At 33.4% G+C, this 17,354-nt stretch overlaps 1 protein-coding gene across 2 annotated transcripts; it reads left to right on the forward strand.

Annotated features, from left to right (window-relative positions):
• The first annotated feature begins 1,325 nt into the window (after positions 1-1,325).
• Positions 1,326-14,027, forward strand: LOC114319914 (uncharacterized protein At1g28695). Of its 2 annotated transcripts, none has more exons than XM_082878052.1 (3): positions 1,326-1,651; positions 2,370-2,747; positions 8,648-11,451. In XM_082878052.1, the coding sequence occupies exons 1-3, from the start codon at positions 1,451-1,453 to the stop codon at positions 9,002-9,004; spliced, it is 936 nt and encodes a 311-aa protein (XP_082734178.1). In that variant the 5' UTR covers positions 1,326-1,450; the 3' UTR covers positions 9,005-11,451. The 2 variants fall into 2 exon arrangements, with proteins under 2 accessions (XP_082734178.1, XP_082734175.1); XM_082878049.1 differs by lacking the exon at positions 8,648-11,451 and adding an exon at positions 13,268-14,027 and having other exon boundaries at positions 1,333-1,651.
• Positions 14,028-17,354: the final 3,327 nt, after the last annotated feature.

Raw genomic sequence — 17,354 nt, forward strand, 5'->3', positions numbered from 1 at the left:
CCAAGGAGTGGCAAGTCTTATTTCTCTATGGTGGTTTCTTTAGTTCCATGGCAGCAGATGATAGAGTTGATGCAGATCTCTCAAGCGAGCTCGACGCAGGGAGACCAGAAGCCATGGGTACGGGCACTATGCAAGGAATTGCATAGCTGACGATACTTTGACAGATGGAGCTACTGTCAACCATCAATCTACTGGACAACAAATCAGGGATTGCAAAGGCACAGACAACAAGCGTATGTGGAAACGCCAGGAGGTTGTTCAGAAGTGCAGAGGGCAAAAACTGAAAGTTCAGAGGAAAAGCTCCGAGCAAAGAAGACAGAGGACGTTGATGAGATAAACAACGAGTTTTCTATTGCTCCAATGACTGGTCCTGCACGGTAATGCATAACAGTCAAGGGCATCCCAGCAGGGGGTGCAGGACATCCAATCAGGGGGTGTCGGATATCTTGGTTGCGCAAGTTCAAGCATAGCAGGTATAGACATCCGAGACAGAAGCGTGGAAGAGATCTGTGGGAGATAGGAGCAGAGGCTCTCTCCAAATCAGAGAGTGGTGTGAGTTGAGTTGAGGATGTAGGATTCCCTCCTCCTCTTGTATCTCTGGTGTATTATCTCTAGCTTTCAAGGGATGCAGCGTCTCAGTGAGGAGATGCAAACTATGTTGAAATTGGGCATGACAAGATTAGCAGCAATGTGTGTTGTGGATCACCTCACATGGGTTGAGGGGGTGATTTGTGGAATATCATCACCCCATGTGAGGGGTGATCCTCCATGTGCTGCAAGAGTGCAAAGCCAACAAAGATGTGTTGGCCATGTGAAAGAAGATGCAACATGTGGAGAAAGAGCTGGCCATGTGCATGGACAGCCAAGCTCTCCCTCTGTTAGTGTATAAATGGAGGTTGTGGTGAGAGTTTAATTGAGAGAGTGAAAAACAGAGCAAGTCAGAGAGTGAGATATGTGAGGCGGAGAGACCGTCTCCCTCGGTGTGAGCGAGGGAGACGGGTGAGTGGGTGAGTGAGGAGAGTGTGAGCTCCTCCTCTATTGTAATCTTTCTGTAATATCTCCATTGTTATAGTGATAACCGGCTACTCTCCCGTGGACGTAGGCATTGAGGCCGAACCATGTTAAATATTGTGTCTCCTTAAGTGTGGGTGTGTTTTTCTGCATGGAATAATTTCTATAAGGTCTTGGGCGGGATCCCAATTCCCAACACGACCCGATCCGAAATTTAACAACTGTTACTATTTTTGTCGTTTTACTACAAGCAGATAACATTCCCCTTCCAAATAAATCTCAATCATACAATATTTTTCTCAATAAAGTTTCTTGGTGGTGGGTGGACGGATGGATTTGGGAATTGTGGTGTTGCTGGGGACGCGTTGACTTGTACAAATATTAATAAGCACCATCTTCTACTACCCCACGAAACATTCTCATCTAAACCTCACCGGAGATGAAGAGCTCCTCCGCCATAGTTCACCCCTCACCCACCACCACAGACGAGTCATCGAGACATTTTATTAACAAACGAGTGATTGATTTTACTATGTTCTCACTTTTGTTCGTTGGTTTTCTTTACATCTTAGTCTCCATCCCCTTCAAAGACGACTCTTTGTTTTCCTCCCTCAAATCCCATTACAATCTCTCAACCACGGTAAGCTCCTCTCTCTCTCTCTCTCTCTCTCTCTCTCATACGTAATTTTGAACATATTGAAGGTCTGTCACTTTTTTTTACTTTTTTTTTTCAAACTCATCTTTGCTTTGCTTGAGATATTTGGGATTTCTGTAGCAATGCATGTAGCGATCTAATTGGAATTTATTTATTTATTTATTTATTACGTATGGGCAAATTAAATCAATTGTTTTTGCATAAGGGTTTTTTTTTTTTTTTTTTTAATACGGAAAATTGAATCATGTGCACATTCTCATAAAAAAAAAAAAACCTAACAATTATAATCAATTAGATCAAATTGAGAAAAAATTATAAATTTATAATCAAAATCGAATGAATTAAAATTATAAAATTCAAAATGACACAAAAATCAAAATCTAATTGTTTGGGATGACCTAAATAAGTGTACTTTTTGTCTTTTTACAAAAAGATGTGCAGAAAAATAGAGAGATAATGTGATGAAAAAAAGATAAAAAGATGAATTATTTTGATATTGCCAAACTTGGCCTAAATGATGACGTTTTACTTATGTATTCTGGTTGTAGGGTGCTTCTTTAGATCGATAAAATCTTCCTATTGCCGATCAAAAAAACCAAGAAAAAAAAAAAAAATTCTCTTATTTCTCATTCATCAAATCGTCTAAAAATTCAACCTTTATAGCAGTGTTTATAAATTTATTTGTTTACATGTTTTTTTACAGTACAACATGATTGTCTACAGAGATGAGCTTGAGGCAATCTTGGCTGAAACTGCCACAGAAAACAAGACAGTGATAATAGCAGTAGTAAACAAAGCCTATGTTGAAGGAGACAAGTCCATGCTTGATCTCTTCTTGGATAGTTTCTGGCTTGGCGACGACACACGGGGCTTGACAGATCATCTCCTAATCGTGGCCGTCGATCAGACGGCCTATGAATTCTGCATGTTTCTTAAGCTTCACTGCTACAAGCTTGAAACGGACGGTGTAGATTTTGATGCGGAGGAGATGTTTATGTCTGATGATTTTATCAAGATGATGTGGAGGAGAACTCTGTTTCTTGGAGATGTACTCAAGCGTGGCTATAATTTCATCTTCACGGTACGTTTTCAAAATCACATCCCGTTTGTTGTGTGTTTGTCTTCTAAAAAACATACTCTATTTTTTTTAAGGCAACTGTGATAAAATAAAAAAAATTGTAATCATCAAATTGATATAATTTTTCTATGAATGATATATATTTTACAAAAAAAATTATTTATATTATCAAAATAAGATTTGTAATAAGCCCAATGAGTCACTCAAATTTTGGGGTGCAACTCGAGTAGGTTAGGCAGGTTGAGAGGTTATCAAAATCCAATTCAAATTATGCTGAGAGTTGTCTAAGCTCGAATTGTAAGTCGATGTTGTCTCCTAAGTCTAACCTGAATTGTCTAAGTTGCCTAAATTGTCCAAATTGCACATAAATTTTTGTTTTTCTTTATTCTTTTTTTAGTGCAGCCAAGTTAATTAATTTGTTAAAATTAGACTATTTATAATTTTTTTTATAAAATTATTAATGATATTAAAATAAATAATTTATATAATGTAAGAAAAATGTCGTTATGATGGCCTTTACTATTTATGAGTGAAAAAAAGTAAAAAAGTAAATATTATACTGAATTACTTGTGTATGAAATATATATTTAATATGATCTAACGATCTAAATTATTTTTATATTATCTAATAGCTAATAATTTATATGTATATTTAATATTTTTATATATCTACATATATAACAATTCGGTCTTCAATTTGCTCGGGATATCTTTATCCAAGTCGTCTAAATTTAATTTGGATTTCTAATTTTTGACCAAGTTATACCAAATTTAAAAATATTTTATCCAAATCTTAAAATATTTCAAACTAAACACAGATTAGTCGAATTAAACTCACCCAAATTACACAACCAAGTTAAGCTTGAGAGATACCTACTTTTGTACTTGTAAATGAAATATCATGATCATTGCCATAGATAAAATTGATTTTCTACCTATTAGATTAAAGAGTCTTTGGTTCGTATTGCTAAACTATTTTATACACTCCCTCCGTATTAAGATAGTAATTTCTTATTTTACTTTTTATTGTCTTAAAATTTTAGTCTCTTTTTAAAAATTAAAAACTAAAATAACATAATTTTTCTATTTTACTCTTTTTTTTAAATTCATTAATATTATTTTTGAAGTGCAATAATTGTAAATGTTAGTTTTGAAAAATTAATATTTTTGAAATATAATAATTGTACTATCAAATGTTAGTTTTGAAAAATTAATATTTTTTGAGTGTAATAATTGTACTACCAAATGATAGTTTTGAAAAATTAGTATGTTTGATTTGAGTTTTTTAGATTAAGTTTTTTAAAAATTGAGTTTTTTTATTTTCGTGTTTTTTTGTTTTTAGTGAATATTTTTAAAATTTTAAACATTTTTTTTACTTTTTTTAGATGCACATTACTTAAATGTATCTAAAAGTAAAAAATTTGTGAAAAAATATTTTAAAAAATTAAAAAATACATAAAAATACAAAAAAATGTACTGAATTTTCGTATTGTTTTTATATTTTTGGTATTTAGTGAACTTTTAAAAGGTTTTTTTCATAAATTTTTTACTTTTTAAGTATATTTATGTTAGCTATATCTAAAAAGTAAAAAAAAAATACTTAAAATATTAAAAAAATTCAGTAAAAACTAAAAAAAAACACGAAAAATAAGAAAGTAGAATTTTCTGAAAAATATTTTTTGAAAAACTTAACCAAGCAAATAGAATATTTTTTAAGTATAATGATTGTACTATAAAAAATAAGTTAAATTTTTTAAAATGAACTAATATTTTGGTATGTGTGGAGTAATTGATTCTCTAATTTAAATAGGGTAATTATAAATAGATCTTAATAGTTAAACTTAATTCTCATTAAGTTCTATTAAAAGTTAGTTGTGGTAAAATCCTTGCTAAAAAAAAAAATTTGTGACGATTTTTTACATGACGCTACAAATTAATAATTAGTGAATTTTTTTGTTACAATTTTTATAAGTTGTCACTAAAATTTACAATTAATGATATTTTTCTATGACAATTTTTTTGAATTGTCGCTAAAAGTTTTTGTGACAATTCTTTTAAATTGTCACTAAAACTTATATTTAGGCCTCGTTTGGGAACATGTTAATTTAGTAACTTTTTAATTATTTGGCTAAAATATGAGTTAAAAAAAATTAGAATGTTTGGAATGACTTTTTGACTTTTTACGAAAAGATGTGCAAAAAGTAGAGAGAAAACAGAATCTTTGACTTTTTAGTATGAGTTGTTGACTTTTTGGCTAATTTAGTAACTTAAGGTTCCCAAACGAGGCCTTAGTGATATTTTTTTGAACAAAATTTTCAAACTAGTGTAAAAAATTAATAATTAATGACTTTTTTTAATAATATTTGATAAAAAAATATTATTAATTATCACAAGACCTATTGAATAATAAACTCACTTATTAAAACCTACCTGTCAATATCACATTTAAATATTCTCCTACCGATTACGTATTGAGGGAAAAAAAAATTTTGATTTTATATTCAATTTAAAAAATTGGTAATGTTTGATCCTCACGCCTTAGAAAAATTATTTGATGCTCTTCCTACACGATATGTGTTTGTGTATTATATCATGTTTTCTGATATTTCTTAATCAGCTAAGAGGAGATGTTGCTTTCGTTGGTTCAAAGATCAACTACAAGAATAATGTTTGGGACCCCTTTTTGGGGGTCACCCCCTACCCCCCTTTGTCACGTGACAGGGGTGATTGGTGGAGCAGGAAAAAAAAGAAAAAGAAAAAGAAAAGGTAACCAATGAGAGAGAGAGGGGGTCAAAGGGGGTGGGGGAAAAGGGGGATGAATCATTACTCTCAACTACAAATAGGCACATGACAACATAAAACTTGTTTGACTTTCACAGTTATTGATCAGTAATAAAATATTCAGTAATAATACATCGTGCATTTTGGACTTCCAATTTTTCGGACCTCAATTACATGACAAACACTTTTTAGATAGTTTTATGTTTTAGTGAAATTTCTAAGTAACTTTTTCTGTGAAAATTTTTTTTGAATTGTGGTTAAAATTTAAAAATTAATAATATTTTTTGTGATAAAATTTTAAATTTTTAATAAAAAATAATAATTAATGACTTTTTTTAAATAATATTTGATAAAAATATCATTAATTATCACAATACCTATTAAATAATAAACTCACCTATTAAAATCCATACGTAAATATCCTATTTAAATATTCTCCTATAGTTTACGGTTTGAGGGGGTAAAAAATTGATTTTATGTTCGATTTAAAAATGATTAATCATGATTAAGAAAATGGTGATGTTTAATCCTCATGCTTTGGGAAAAACTATTTGATACTCTTGGGACACGACATTTTTGTATTCCTCATTAATTATCGTATATCATATTTTTTATTATTTTTCAATCATCTAATAGAAAATTATAAATTTCACATTTTCAACAAAACATCACACGCCTAAGACACCACGTAATCATACAAGGGCCACCTGCTTTCGTTGGATCAAAGATCAACTAGAAATAGGCACATGTCAACATAAAACTTGTTTGACTTTTATGGGTGTTGATTTTTGACCACACAACCAAACGAAGAACTCAGTTGGAGAGCATCGACAGAATAGATTAAGCCTGAACAACTTGTTACAGAAAGATAAGAATTCGGCGATGGTTCGTCCACCCGGGACACTCCGATAATCAAGTGAGTAATCAATATCTCTTAATGATAACAAAGTGTGCTTAAACTCACAAGAAAGAACTTACTGCTCACAGTATATCACACATACCTAAGACCCACAGGGTGCTCTGTTTTTATAGCCAACACCAACCTAATCCCTTTAAAAGCCTCACTTCAGTGGACTCAGGCTCAATACTCATCCTAGACTCTCAGCTAGATAGGGATAGACTCCCTAAAAGTTTTATTTTTATCCAGACTAAGATCCTCCTATATTCTAGAACTCTTGTCCCTTATCCGTCCATCTCGGATTTCGGTATCTCCGCATATAACCACAGCCTAGCTAAGGTCATCTTGGCACATGACCAGGCCACGTGGCATCTCGGCTGACACTTCAGCATCACCGTGGTCACGTGCTGTTATTCACAAAATATGTCCCCACAACTGCCTCTTAGATTCTATTACCTCGGCAACTTGAGGTGATGGAACCTACATCGTTTATTTATATATTATGTCGGCTAAAATTCATTTTTTCCTTTGACCAAGATCATGATTCGTCGGTTTCAAGTACCTAGGACTCAACTGTCTATCTTTATCAAGGATCAAAAATCAAGAGTCAAGTTCTTTAAATATCTCAACTGAGATCCCTCCTCTAGCCGAGGTTATGGTATCATTATTTTAAGAATTTCAAGAGTTCTAACTGCGCATGAGCTGTCACGTATGGCCTTTCCAACCGTTTCGTACATATGTTCCATTTTCATTAGGTTGTACCTGACGCACTATATGAAGTCACGTCGATTCTGTCCACGCCGCCTGACAGGCATGTTGCTCAAAGCACCATCAAAACATTTTTGCCACCCTTTCGTGTTTTAACAAAACTCTTTCTCTCTCTTTCTGTCTTTTCACTTCATAACTTTGATCTCCCGATTTGTCTTAAGCTCTCTCTTTCTAAGAAAACCTCCATTTTCATACCTTCAAACCTTTTCGAACCATGCTCTGTTCCGTACCTCCGGCGAAGCGTTCACGTCTGTTTGATTCCGGCAAACCTTACTTCGGCGTTCTCGTTTTCGGCCCCATTCGGTAAGTCCTAAATATCTGTCCTTTAATGACTTTATATATATATATATATATATATATATGCTTCGCATCGCATTTGTTGCTGTGAGACTTATATCTGTATAGCTGTACTCTATTTTTTCATCATTTTAGAATGCCAAACGTGTTTGTTTACAATTTGTGCTATTCAATCTATATGTGTGTCCATATACACTGTTCATATATTTGATGCTTTAACAATTTGTTATTGCTCTTGACTTTCGCACATTTGCACACACCTACTCAGTGTTCTTGAATCTCTGTTGCTTTCTTGATTCTGAATCATGTTCTTTTCTTGCTTTGTTTCCAGATTCTTGCCTTTGATTCTTGTTTCTCCATAGACTTAGGTTTAGGATTTGATTTAGAACCCTGTTCTTTAGGAAAACTAAAACAAGATCCCTTAAGATCTTCAAAATCCTCGCACCAGTGCCTTTTTAGGATCTAGCTGAGGTTCTAAAACCCCTGCCAGTGTTTTTTCCCCAAAGTCCTTTGCAAAACACCTCTAGCCGAAATCATGGGTATGTTTAGGTGGAGGGTAGACACCCCGGCCAAGCTAGAGTACTTCCGACATGAGTTCTCTATCCCAACCGACGTTCAAATCAGGTTGGCGGAGAAGAAGGATTCTATCATGCTTGATGGAAACTCCATGCCCTTCCATGTAGTTGCGTTTATAGAGTGTAGACTTTGATTCCCTTTAGACATCCTATTTAGGGAAGTTTTTCACTCTATAAACTTAACCCTATGCAACTAGACATCAATTCTTTTAGGATCATCAACGGTATCGTCGCTAGCATGCCGACAATATGCCAGAATTACCCTTTCTGATATCTAGTATTACTACACCATGTGTAGCCTCAAAACAAACAACGGCTACACATACTACCTCAAGTTGAGATCTACACAATACAAGTTGATAGCCGATATCCTAGACTCAAATAAGGGCGCGGGGGACGATTACCTAATTGTCTCGGGCAATTGGGAGTTTGCGCCAGACGACGAGCTCCACCTTTTCCCTTTGCGCCGAGAAGTATTTAGGGATGATAAGGGTAAGGACTTAGTCCCCCCAAAGTCCCTTCTTTAAATTACTTTAGCATTCTTTCTGTTACTCTGTTATAATGTTCTCTTTTTATTTTTGTAGCCCTTAGCCCGAAAAGAACTTTCGCCAATACTATGTGCCGAGCAAAGGCTTGGTTCGCCTTCTCGGCTTACCAATCGAGGCACGCAAAGCTCCTATTCTTCTCAACTACATCCCTACCTATCGCAGTCCGTTGCCCGACGTCCCCAAAAGAAGCCAAACTCCACCTTCTGTCACAACTCCTCTAACAGCCTCATCTCTAAGGCCAGATCAGGTTTCCTTATCCAATCCTACAGGCCAACCATCCACCTTGGCCCCTTAGTTAATCCTTCCAGCTTAACGTTAGCGCCAACGCTGACGCCGAGCTCTTCCAAGCGCTCCCGCCGGCAAAACTCGCAGTCACAAACACCAAGATTTTGACTCATCGATGCACGATCCAACAAACCCTCCAATTACCCTGTCAGCTATTCATTTCGGCTCTAGAGTCATCGTCGCCCAAAGTCAAAAGAGTGAAAAGGTCCAAGGCCAAAGCCACCACCACTGAAATCGAGTCCGAGGACACAGTGCCAATTTCCAAATTGGTCGAAACCGAGAGGACTACTTCTGTGGCCGAGAAGAGGCCTACCGAGGCTGAGCTATCTGACAAACCTTAGAAAAGGCCGAGGTCCAAAGGTGTGACTCCTCTTGGTGCTTTCCCTACCAATGAGCCCTGGGTTCCAGTAGTCAGGCTCGGAGAATGACCTCTGCTTGCTGGCGATAGTGCCCTTGACTCTGTGGAAGTTGGTGCTGCCATTTCTACCGCCGTTCTGTTACCGGCCGACCTCAACCACATGGCCGAGCTAATAGAGTATGAGAACTATGCACTAATGATGCAACATTGCGTCCTGATAAGTCTCTTTACTTTATCTTTTAAAGTTTTCCAACACTTAGCCAAATTTTACTAATCTGTTTCATTTCTTACAAGCCATCTAGTAAGGTCATTCTTTGGCTATCAAGACTGAGGAATTTAAGAAGGAATTAACCAAGAAGACTAAGGAGGCTGCCAAGCTCCTTTCTTCGCTTTACCAGGCCAAGGTTCACATCCGAGGTTTGCTGGACCAGGCCAAGGCTGCTTAGGCTGCACAAAACAAGGCCGAAGACTGCACTGAAGCAGTTGAAAATGTTGCTACGGTAGCTAAGGCCGAATTAAAAGAGGCTGAGGAAAAGATTGTCAAGGCCCAGAGTGAACTTCAATCTGCACTCGCCACGAAGGAGGCCGAAATAAAAGCAGCCGACGAGAAGGCTTACGCCGAGGGTGGCAGTCTATTAGAATATTTTGATAGACTTTTTCAAATTTCAAGAGAAATTAATATAATCCAAAACTTAGTTTTTCCAAGTTAATGATGTGGCAGTCTATCAGAATATTAAAGACACATCTCTCTCTCTCTCTCTCTCTCTCTCACACACATTTTCCCTAACCATTAGCCGATCAATTCTATTATGCATCACTAAATTTGAAAAATGAGTCTAAAAAGTAAACTTATATATATTTTTCAAATATAATTTGCCCTACCAATAATACTTTTATGGGACAATAAAAAAAAAAATCATAGGATTTGAATATTATAATAAAATAAACATTGATTTTTTAATTTTGTCAATTTAAACCTTAATATTTTGATTTATTTACAATTTAAACTATTTGTCTATTTTTGTTAACTAAAACAATAGAACAATAATATTTTACTTGTTAAATTCAACGTAAATATATATATAATATCTAAAACACTATTTTTTATTAAGGATGACTAAATTACTATTTTTTCTATCGATTTTATTCAATGAAAATAGATAAATAATTTAAATTAAAAATAAATGAAAATTTTAAAATTTAAATTGATAAAATTAAAATTTTAAGATTTAATTTATTACAAGAGTCAAACGTTAGGGGAAAAAAAAATTGGGTGGTACGCTGGTAATTTCCCCAACTTTTGAAGTGTTTTGGAAAGTTAGTAAAAAAACTGACTTTTTAAACTTATTTTATCTTTTTATGGATAAATTATGTGGGAGATGATGTGACTCAAAATAACTAAAAAGCTAGAAGTTAATTTTTTACCAACTTCCCAAAAGAACCCTTTATTAGAACTCACACGTATTATTCAATGTTACATAAGGTGTAATCCACGTTGTGTGTTGTATTATAATTGAAGAGGGGCCTATAAGTATAACTGTCTAGATTATTGATAAAAAAAAAAATTATAATAATATAATTTTATCATTTTTTTTTAAACAATTAGATTAGTTTTATTTTTCTGAAACCAAACCAAACCAAACCAAACCTTAAATTCTATCAAATAGAGTCGATTAGATGAATATTTTTTCTCCACTTGATTCTGTTAGTCAAATTAAAAAATTTATATATCTATTTACTATACTAACCCACGTGAATCTATGTTTGTCCTTTTTCCCTAATGTTGTATTTGGTTGAGGGATTTGGATAGGGAAAGGGAAAGGGAAAGGAAAAGGAAAAAATTATAAAAAATATACGTATATTTTATTCACATTTCACATAACTTTTCTCTTTCCCCCCTCAAATCCCCCAACCAAACACAGCGTAACACTTCTATTTACCGTCATTGTATCACAAATATTCAGTACTGCCTCTGTTAATCTCCGTTATATATGATCAAATCATCTCAATCTATTATTTTTTATCAGTATTACTCCTACCCATATACAAATATACTCATTCCTGACTCTATTTTTCCTAATCTTGCCACACATTTATCATAACATCCTCATCTCATGTTGTTTCTTAGTTGTGTAACATTCTGTCCCATACAACATCGTTGGTCTAATAATCGTTCTATAGAATTTTCCTTTTAATCTAGTGAATACTCATTTATCGTACATAGGGATGCAAATGAACCGAACTGTTCATGAACAAGTTCGAGAACCAAACTGTTCATGAACAAATTCGAGCTCAACTCGTTTAAGCTCAGTTCACTTACTAAATAAACAAGCTGAAGCTTATATTTTAAGATCGTTTAACAAACGATCGAGCCGAGTATCGTGAGCTCAAATTATGTATATATATATATATGATTATATCATATATACATAAATATAATTAAGCAAATATTGAACTTTCCAGGAAAAAAATTTCTATTATATATGTGTAAATTTATTTTATAAAACTTAGACTGCACAAGTTTTTTTCTATAATATATATGCGTACGTATATATATATATATATATAGCAATTTTGGAATTATTATTTACTTTACTTGGGTGGAGAAACATTGGGCCATGTGGGGGAGTTTTATAAGCACTCATCTTGACCACACTTTTGTCTTGGACCGATGTGGGACTCTCTTGTCAATTCCTCTCAGCAACAAAACGACGTCGTTTTAGTATATTAAATGTCAAATAATTTTTGTCCCACATTGTTTCTATACAATGGTGTTCAGGTAAAGTGATCTCTATTTATGTGTAGTGTAGTAGGCTTGAAGTCTTCCATGAGTTTGACTTGGCTAACGAGCTACAACGAGCCGAGTTTGAGTTAGACAAATTTTATGCGAGCTGAGCTCGAGCTGATATGTTTCGGTTCATTTCGAATTCGAACATCTTCAAAATAAATCGTACAGTACTCCACATGTATTTCTCCACTTAAGTCACCTTCTCCACTTAAGTCACCTCATTTTAACTTTATGGATCACATTCGCTTCAATTTTATTTTTCCGAAAACAAATATGATAAAATTGTGTGATTATATTTTTTTGGGTTAATTACAGACACACAAAAAAATGTTTCACGTATTTTTTTATTTTAAATGTGAGGCAGGCAACGGAGAATCATTTTGGGATTTAAAGTGAAAAATGAAACCTTAAGTTTTTTTTTGTATAATTAACATTTTTATAAAATTAAAATCACTAAAAAAAAATGATTAATTACAAAATAAACCCCAAGGTTTCACATGTTTTTTACTTTAAATTTTAGTATTTTTCACTTTCAACCCCTTCCATTACCTTACATAGACATAGATAGATGGAAGGGGCACATTGAAACACAAATGAAACTTTAGAGTTTAATTTGTCGAAATTGAAATACTGAGATTTAAATTGCAAAACGCGTAAAACCTTAGGATTTTTTTTAATTAATCCTATTTTTTTTTCGAGCAAAAGAAAATAAAGAATAGCAAATTACAAGCAAGATTTACATCAATAAATAAGAAAAGTGCACAAAGCATTATAACTCAATTTTAGAATCCCAATTAGGTTAGCACGGAGAGCAAGTACAATCATATGTGAGCACTTGAACCAAAGATTGGTGAGGAACAAATCAAGGAAACAAAACAGAGAACGAAAAAAACAAAACAAGCAGCAACAACTCTGATCTGGGCCAAAAACTCCTCTGCATTAACACCATCCTGTGTAACACCTAGATCACACACCAAACTACACACAATAGCAAACCTATTTCAGGTTTGACAAAATAACATGCACAAATTAATTTTGTGTGATTATATTTGTCTAATTAATTAATTAACTATCATTTTTTTATCTCCACACAAACTCAATTGGATGCTCCATCTACTATAGTAGATTGGAGAGAAGCCCCTCTCATAATTGAATTCTATCAAATCTATGTTAAGGATTGTATTATAAACCATAACCAGTTGATTTATTGATCTGTTAATGACAGGACACTGATGTAATGTGGTTCAGGAACCCATTTTTAAGGCTGAGTCCAAACGAAACTATAGACCTACAAATCAGTACTGATAAGTTCAATGGCAATGAATGGTCACAAGCAAACAAGATTAACACTGGCTTTTACATGATCAGATCGAACAGCAAGACCATTGCATTGTTTGATGCTTGGTATGCAAAGAAAGACAACTCCTCTGGAATGACGGAACAAGATGTCCTCGTGATGCTCATGCACGAAGGCCTGTTTAGAGGTTTAGGGCTTAGAGTGAAGTTTTTAAATACCCTCTTTTTCAGTGGCTTTTGCCAAACTAGCAGAGATGTTAGGGTTGTGGTGACAGTCCATGCTAATTGTTGTCGCGGTATAAGCACCAAGCTGACTGATCTAACAGCTGTTATTCATAATTGGAAGAGGTCGAAGAACTCCTCAGCCAATGAGACATCCATGTTTGTATGGTCACAGCATAGGGCCTGTATAAATTCCATGAGACATCGAGGATAACTACTTTAGGATCATAGATTTGCTCCAGTTGTGTTGTGTGATCTGAGATTTTTTTAATTTTTTAATTTTTCAGTTTTTTGGGTGAGAGATGGTTGGCTGTGATTTTAGAAGATAAAGGTTAGATTTCTCTTCTGATCAAATAGATAATGTGATATTGAGACCACAAGAATTGAAAACATAAGGTGACAAATACTTTTACTTTATATTATGCTTTTTCATTTTTGTTATATGCAATGAAATTCAGTTTGTTCCAGTGTAGACTCCAATTAAGCTGTCAATTATTACAACTTAAGTGTTTTTTTTTTTTTTTAAAGTTGAATTTATATAAACAAGTGAAAAGAATAACTGGATACTGATAGTAACAAGAGTGATGAGCCACATCGATATATTGCAACTGTGTAAGAGCATCTCTAATGATTTGCTATTGTAATTATCAAGAGCCAAGGTTCTCTCCTTGCAGTCTCGTACTTGCGCTCGTTCTTGCAGGCCTTCGGGTCTACTTTTAGGCCCAATTTTAATAATTCGAACCGTTCATGTTTTATGATTTATTCAGTATATCATACCTGTAAAAAATCAAGTTGATCGGATATCAGAAAGCATATGTTCGGAAAACTGTTTATTAAATTCTTTAAAAAATAGTTTTTAGTTCAATTTTTCGAACACATACTTTCTGATATCCGATCAACTTAATTTTTTACAGGTATGATATACTGAATAAATTATAAAATATAAACGGTTCGGATTATCAAAATTGGGCCTAAAAATATACCCGAATGGGCGCTTTTGAAAAGAGCTAAAAATGTCAACTTTTGATTTTTTACTTATTTTGAGTTATATCGCCTCTCATATTTTTTACTTATAAAAAAACAAAATAAACTAACAAAGTCAAAAGCTAACTTTTCATCAACTTTCCAAAACACAGCAATATAACTGTGTGTGAAAAATGATACCCCAAGAATATGACAGCTGCCAAATGTGTAAACTTAGATAAAACAAACCATTTCCTTCTCTAATTTTTTGCAAAACCAAATTCACCATTTTTAAAAAAAACCTAATTCACCAAATTTTTTAAATAATTTTTTTAAACAAAATTCAACAAAGTTAATCTCACACAATTTGAATAACCTTTAAGTAATAAATCCCTGGATTTGCCATTTATTGTTCATATTTCAGATGATTTCAGCAATCATCTTCTTCGTCTTCATCTTTTACATCATTCTTTGTGCCCATTGTTTATTTTTAAACTGGGTTTGTGAAATTTCAAACAAATCTTTGGTTTTCTTGCTTTAATCTGGAAAGAAAACTAATTCTAGGGAGGTGGGTTAGTTTTTCTAAGAATGGAAAGTTCTAGAGGCATAGAGAAGAGAGTGTCCGAAGAGAGTTTGGAGGATCAAGATGAATTTCTACTTATATATTTCTTGATTATGTTCATGGCATTGAAGAAAGAATTGAAGAGAAAATCAAGAGTAGAAATGGAACAAGGGAAGATGAGGGATAAGGGATGAAGAGAGATTGGTGATGAGGGATGAAGATGAGGGATGAGAAATGGAACAAGAGAGTGATCGGTGATGAGGGATGAAGAGAGAGAGAGAGAGAGAGCCGACTGATCAAAATGAATGGAGAGAATGAGAGAGTTGGGATGATCATCAGTCAAGAATATTCCATAGTGCACATCTCAGCCGTTGGATTATGCAAAGATCGAACGGTGAAATGATGTCTTGAAATGTAATTTACTTTTCAATTAAAGCTTAATTTTTTAACGTTATTATGAAAAATGCAAAATTATTAAAATGAAGGCAATGTTGTAAATGGAGATAATTTTATATTTATTAAAAAGACATTAAATGGTGGGGTGAGTTATATTTATATTTTTTTAAAAAAATTTAATATTTTATATTTGTTTAGTCGGGTAGAATGTAAATATATAAATTTTTTTTAATTTTTTTTAAAAAGGTCATAAAAGACAAAAAAATAAATAATTGAAAAATCATTTGAAAAACCTATATCTAAACAATACCTACAAAATTGGAGGGAAAGTTGGTTGAAATTTATCAAAATAGCATATCACAATTGGAACACCATTACTATAATTTGACAAATTGTTACTATTTATTGTCAAATTATAGCAATAATAATGTTATTATAACATTTGTTATTGGAGATGTTCTAATAGATCATGATTCATGACTCTAATACATTTTTGAAGAATCCTGAGTGATGACATATATTGAAACTTGACTTGTTTTAGGAAGTAGGTTAAAAATTGAATTTTTGACTCTTTTAAAAAAAAAATTAAAAATATGTAAAAAAATAAAAGTTAATATGACCTAAAAAAGTCAAAAAACTAAAAAATTGACTTTTAGTCGAGTTCCCATATGACTCTATACATTTCCAAACTATGGGAATTCACGATGGTTCTCTCTCTTTTTGTTTGGGTTGTCTACGTATCAAAATAAAAAATAATAATAATAAAAGGGGGGGATTGTCACGAGCCAAACCTACTCCTAAAAGTTTGGTCCATGACCAGCCTGAACTTAGGCCTTGAAACAAAATTTCACGAATATTTACTCAACTACGGGGCCTTAAGCGGAAGCAAATACTAACATAAAGATAATGCCCATTGAGCTTGTGCATACATGAAGACTTAGATTAATTTAAGCATTTAAATACGCTTCCATATTTATATATATAATCACAGAATTTATACAGATCTCACACACATATACATAAGACTCAATGAAATACATAATTCTCCAATACAAAGTTAAAGCCTCGACACGGAGGCGTAACCTCGGTGGCTTGATAGAGAGATGGATCTCGATACAACTTTAGTATAGATCCCTGATGACTCACCTACATATATATAAAATAAAAGAGTGAGCTAACGCCCAGTGAGTAATATTAAAGTAAAGAGGTTAATGAATGATATTCTTAACATTAAGAAAACATATGTCACTATTATGAAATGTATCTTAAATCATGTTAAAGCAAGCATTTAGCATATCAAAATCCATGTTATTGCAAACGGGATACGTATTTGCAACTTTTACAAATGTTCGGAATCACCTTTCAAAATAGAACATCCATTCATTTATATAAAATAACATTTGGTAACATGATTCATATAGCAATGTAAAAACATTTGTATTTAAAAACATTTATATTCATATCATATTTTCTGAACGACCTTGGGTCCATGTATAACAAAACGGCATCGGGCCCAATAATATATCAAAACGACCATAGGTCCAAACGTATCATATCATATCACTGTATCTTGTCGTAGAGTAAATGGAACATCGACATGTCTCTACCTTTCATTGGGCCCAATTTATGAATGTATGGATCCAATAGGTGACTCGTACGGATTCTAGAGGTGACTCTTATTGTAGCACTTAGTTCCGTACAACACTTTGTTCTATACCAAAAATCAATAGGTCTTAAAGACCGAACAATTCATATCATGTCATAGTATAAACGAAACAGATAAACAGAATGGCCTTGGGCCCACCATATCATATTATAAATAATTCACATTCCTTGTTCATAACTTATTTCACATTTCTTGGAAACTTGTGCA

This window comes from Camellia sinensis, chromosome 1, assembly GCF_055761805.1.
Source record: "Camellia sinensis isolate YWXY chromosome 1, ASM5576180v1, whole genome shotgun sequence".
Lineage (NCBI taxonomy): Eukaryota > Viridiplantae > Streptophyta > Magnoliopsida > Ericales > Theaceae > Camellia > Camellia sinensis.